At 38.6% G+C, this 5,424-nt stretch overlaps 1 protein-coding gene across 1 annotated transcript; it reads left to right on the top strand.

The window, feature by feature from the left end:
* Positions 1-4,485: 4,485 nt before the first annotated feature.
* Positions 4,486-5,424, top strand: LOC127679977 (olfactory receptor 476). Its single transcript, XM_052175541.1, has one exon. The coding sequence runs from the start codon at positions 4,492-4,494 to the stop codon at positions 5,422-5,424; it is 933 nt and encodes a 310-aa protein (XP_052031501.1). The 5' UTR covers positions 4,486-4,491.

Raw genomic sequence — 5,424 nt, 5'->3', positions numbered from 1 at the left:
CAGAACTCAAGAAGGTTAACAAACCAAAGGGCCCAAGTGAGGATGTCTCTAACCCACCCAGGATGGAGAAAATAGAAATCAAAGGGGGCAGAGGGAAGGAGGGAGGAATCTGGGTGGGATTGGGGGTAGGGAGGGGAAGGGAGGAACATGATCAGGTATTGGGCAGGGGACACAAGTGTGAAGCCCTGAGGACCAGAAGATAGAATGGAAACAGGCAACCTCAGGTGGTAGGATGTAGGGGGAGCCTCTAGAATTTACCAGAGACCTGGAAGGTGAGAGACTCTCAGGACTCAAAGGGAGGGACCTTGAAAGAAGTAAAAGAAGTTATCTTCACTGAGGAAGAATAACTTGTAGATTCCACCTCCAGTGGAGGGACGAGACATCAAGTGATGGGATGGGGTTGCCATCCTACAGTCAAAAGCTCTGAACCCGAATTGTTCCTGTCTAAATGAACTGCTGGGACAAAAATGGAGAAGAGCCTGAGAGAAAAAAGGTCTAGTGACAGGCCTAAATTGGGATCCAGCTCAATGGGAGGCCCCCAGGCCTGACACTGTTACTGATGCTGTGGTTTGCTGGTAGACAGGACCATATCATGGCTGTCCTCTGATAGGCCCAAAAAGCAGTTGAAAGAGTCAGATCCAGATACTAACTCCCAACCAATGGAAAGGAAGTCTGGGACCCCTGTGGTTGAATTGGGGAAAAGCTGGATCAAGCTAAGGAGTCGGGGAACAGCATGGGAAGAGCAGCAGTCTTAAGTGACCTACATCCCAGAGATCTCTCAGACACTGAGCCACCAACCAGGCAGTATACCCCAACTGATATGAGGCCCCTATAGATACATATATACCAGGATACTGCCTTGTCTGGCCTTAGTGAGAGACTCTGGAGAGACTTGAGGCCCCAGGGAGTGGGGAGATCTGATGGTGTGGGGGTACAGGGATGGAGACATCCTTTTGGAGACAGAGGAAGGGGAGGAGGTATGGGATGCAGAGCAGTCGGGGGTAAACCAGGAGGGGGATAAAGACTGGACTGTAAAAAGGGATTAAAGAGTAAAATAACTTTGATTCAGTGGTTGTTATAATTGAAATGTAATATCAAATTATCTCAAACTAACTAGATAAATTATTACTTTCAATGTCAAATATTCCTTGTTGTGTGTTTCACTTCCAGTAAACCAAAGCAATAATTCCATTGTATGCTATGACATGTGGGTATCACCTGGGGAGGACAAGTCAGGAGTTAATGAATCATCTGGTTCTATAAGCCATTTTTGTATAAGAAACCCATGGACCTTTTTCTCTTAAGAGGCTAGTAACAATAATCCCTGAAGGACTGCCTGGTGTGATTAAGCCATTCTCCTCCTCATTTAACATTCACACAAAGACACTCAACCTAATATTTTCTACATGTGTGCGGCTAAGCTTCATGATCAGTGAGTGCACTAATGCAGACTGTGCAGATCCTGACTTTCTGTATGTAAATAAAATACATCCACTTCATAAAGTCCTCCTTTGACTTCAGTTTCAGTATTGATTCTAAGTGGTAAATGAAACACTGATGGACTTCATTAGGATGGATTTTTTATAACTCAAGAAGAATTTGAAAACAAGGAAAGTATTTTAAAGAGTTTGAACTTTTGATCCTTGTAGAAACTATGCCCTTAGCAAGAATTGCTGTGTAGTGGTTTCCTGGCACATGTAGACCAGGATACATAAGGCATGTGGGTACTGTGTGGATGATTTATGGAACTAGTATTGTTGCTGGTCTTAAGGAGCAAGACAAGAGAAAAAAGGAAGAAACAGCCTGATTTCACCCAGGTAAGGTTCACTGTCCTATCACATCTATTCCCCACCCAGTGAATCTTTGAGGGAGAGGATATTTGAGTGGTCAGCATCCCTGATCTCAGCTGATAAACATGAAAGCTAGAACAGAGTTCTAGATATTGATTGTCTAGTGGGAAAGAAAAGCAAAAATTAGTCTACATATTATACATTTGACTAGAAAAGTCCAGAACTGTTGTTACATAAGGAACTACACCACTTGTCTTATTTTTGGATTTATGGTAAAATTATCTGACATATTGAAAGCAAAGCTATATTCATAAAACTACTACATAATTCTAAAGCTACTCACACTTTGTTTTATTTTTATTAAATGAAGAGATGCTTAATCCTTATACATGAATAAAGATCTCTGAAATTTCAGAAATATCTTTTCCTTTAATTTCAGAACAAAACTAAATTATGAGATTAGTTTTCTCATTGTTCAACTTAAAAAAATATACTGAGCACCAAAGAGTTTAAGTGTAATTTGACATTTAATAAGTTACAAAAGAAATTTAGTAAGTTTAATATAGATGATTTATGTGTCTGCCTTCTTGACTTCTGTTCCAATTCCTCAGTCAGCACCAAATGACTAACGTGAGTCAGAATGACATCAGAGTTGTATTTTCAACTTTGCTTGAGCCACAAGCCAGACCAGGATGGGTGCTTGGTGCTTGGTGCTTGGTGCTTGGTGCTTGGTGCTTGGTGCCTGATGCTTGGTCTGTTCTTCAGCCCTCAGTAGGTTAAGTCTGAAGAAGACTTCAAGAAAGCTAGAAAACATGACAGAGAACAATTGGCTTTAGTATTTTCACTATTATAAATATTAGTTCTTCATACCATAAAGAATGGAGTGCATACTTACTTCAAATTATTGCCCTTAGAAAAATAATTAAACATGGAATTATTTAAATATATCTGAAACATGCAGGGTGACACATAACTGTTATCTCATATTGAAGTAGGAGTATCACAAGTTTGAGATGAATCTACTTATAGCAAAACAGTTTTTGAAAAAGATCTCTCTCTCCATATGATTTTCTAAAATTCATATTAACATATTTAAAAGGTACATAGAAAGACCTATAGTAAATATCTATCAATTGAAATGTGTGATAGGAACTCTATGTCAAAGGAATTATCAGGTATTGTCTCCATATTTGTCATTTAATTTTTACTTAAAAAAATGGAAAAATTAGATGTGAATTATATTGCTCTGTAACATATTACAAGAAATATTTAATTAACTTTATTCTTTCTGAAGCCTTGTTTTCTGGGCAGGGAAAATAAATTACATGCACTCTTGGTTTGTCAGAACCCATTTACTACCACAGTCACGCATATATTCAAACCAAAAATTTTAGCACATTTATGCCTAAATACTGGATATTTTAAATACAAAGATAAAAGTTATTGATGAGAGTATGCAATATTTGACAGGAATGAAAGGCAAACAATTCAAAAACCATAACCCAGTGTACACCTTGGCAACTAGGATATCTATAGAATCAGATATCTTCAAGGAAAAGAAAGTGAACTGGATCCATCCTGATGACTCAGAGAAGGCTTTGGAAAAATAATAATATTGAAAGCTAAGGCTATGGTGGACACCAGAGTTAGTGTGAGAATGGCATGGAAAGATGGTGAGAAACTCAGTTAAATGCAGGGAGAAATCAGAAAGAAAAGTGAGTATTGTGCAAATGACATAGTTTATCATGAAGACATAAGAAATATCAAAAGAATAAGCTTTTTGGCATTGTGTTTTTTATTAGAAATAATTCATTAGGTCATAGTATCATAAACTATAAGAAGAAATTAATGTGAATTAGATGGTAAATAAGCAGGCAGAATAAAAATAAGCAGGGATTTAAGTCAAATGGGGACACAGAATAGAAAAACGAGACAAAAAAAAAAAAAAAGAAAAACTGAAAAAAAATTAGACAAAGCAATAGGATTTTACTGGATGGAGTACAATGTGAACGAGATGATCAGGAAGGCCAACTTGCAGACACAATATTGTGAATGAATGAAATGACTAGAGAGGAGCCTTGGATCGATGGCTCAGCAATTATTAGCATTGGCTGTCCTTGCAGCTGAAACAGATTATAATTAAACCCTGACACAGTGGCTTACAACAGTCCATAACTCTACTTTGAGGAAATTAAATGCCTTCTTCTGATCTCCATTAATAAGACATGCATAGGATGTACAGACATGTATGCAAACAAAACAATGCACACAAAAATACATAGAAAGAATATAAAATATTGGTGAAGTTGAAGACTATGTTCAACTTGGTGAAGTTGAGTGACAAAGTTTGAGGTGTTTATCGTGTTTCTAATTGATTTGAGAATGAGGAGAATCTCAAGAGATCATTGAAATTATGTATCTCAACTCTGAGGGAAAGATCTCTGAATTCAAGGTTTGAGGGTACTTTGTATAAAGAGAGAAATGTAATGGCCAAGAAAGGTGAGACAATTATATACAGTTTATTCAAAGAAGAAGGAACAAAATCCCCAGTTCTTCAAAGCATAGATATTTGTATTTGGTCAAAGGAAGGGATTATAATTTTATCTGTGGAATAATAAAGGAAGAACACAGGAAACATTGAAAAATAATACCAAACTAAAGAATTTCTTGTTTCTCTCAACAAGGACATTTCACACCTGAGATGGAGGCTCAAAACCACACCACCGTGACAGAGTTCGTTCTTTTGGGGTTAACAGAGAATTCCAAACTGCGTGTTATCCTATTTATGATATTTCTAGGAATATATGCTGTTACTTTAGTGGGCAATTTCAGCATCATCAGTTTAATAAGAAGCTGTCCCCAACTCCACACTCCAATGTATCTGTTCCTTAGCCATCTAGCTTTTGTGGACATTGGCTTTTCCACATCAGTCACACCTACAATGTTTACAGGATTTCTTGGACATGGAATGGTACTCTCTGTAGCTGCTTGTGAAACCCAATTCTGCATCACAGTGACATTTGGGACAGCTGAGTGCTTCCTCCTAGCTGTCATGGCCTATGACCGCTATGTGGCCATCTGCTCGCCCCTGCTCTATTCAACATGTATGTCCCCCAGGATCTGCTTCCTTTTAGTTGGAGCGTCATATGTGGGTGGCTGTGTGAATTCATGGACATTCACTAGTTGTCTGTTGAGTCTGTCCTTCTGTGGACCAAATCGGATAGATCACTTTTTCTGTGACTTCCCTGCTGTTTTGAAACTTTCTTGCTCAGATGTCTCCATTATTGGAATGATTCCTTCTGTTTCTGCTGGATCCATTATTGTTATCACTGTGTTTGTCATAGCTGTCTCCTATACCTACATCCTCATTACCATCCTGAAGATGCGCTCCTCCGAGGGCCGACAGAAGGCCTTCTCCACCTGTACCTCCCACCTCACTGCAGTCACTATCTACTATGGAACCATAACCTTCATTTATGTGATGCCCAAGTCCAACTACTCTACTGAACAGAACAAGATACTGTCTGTATTCTACACAGTGGTGATCCCCATGCTTAACCCCCTCATCTACAGCCTGAGGAACAGAGATGTAAAAGAGGCTCTCAGGAAGGCCATCATCAGAATATTTCCATAG

The sequence above is a fragment of the Apodemus sylvaticus genome, chromosome 1 (genome assembly GCF_947179515.1).
Source record: "Apodemus sylvaticus chromosome 1, mApoSyl1.1, whole genome shotgun sequence".
NCBI classification, from domain to species: domain Eukaryota; kingdom Metazoa; phylum Chordata; class Mammalia; order Rodentia; family Muridae; genus Apodemus; species Apodemus sylvaticus.
This window is presented reverse-complemented; position numbering and strand designations above follow the sequence as displayed.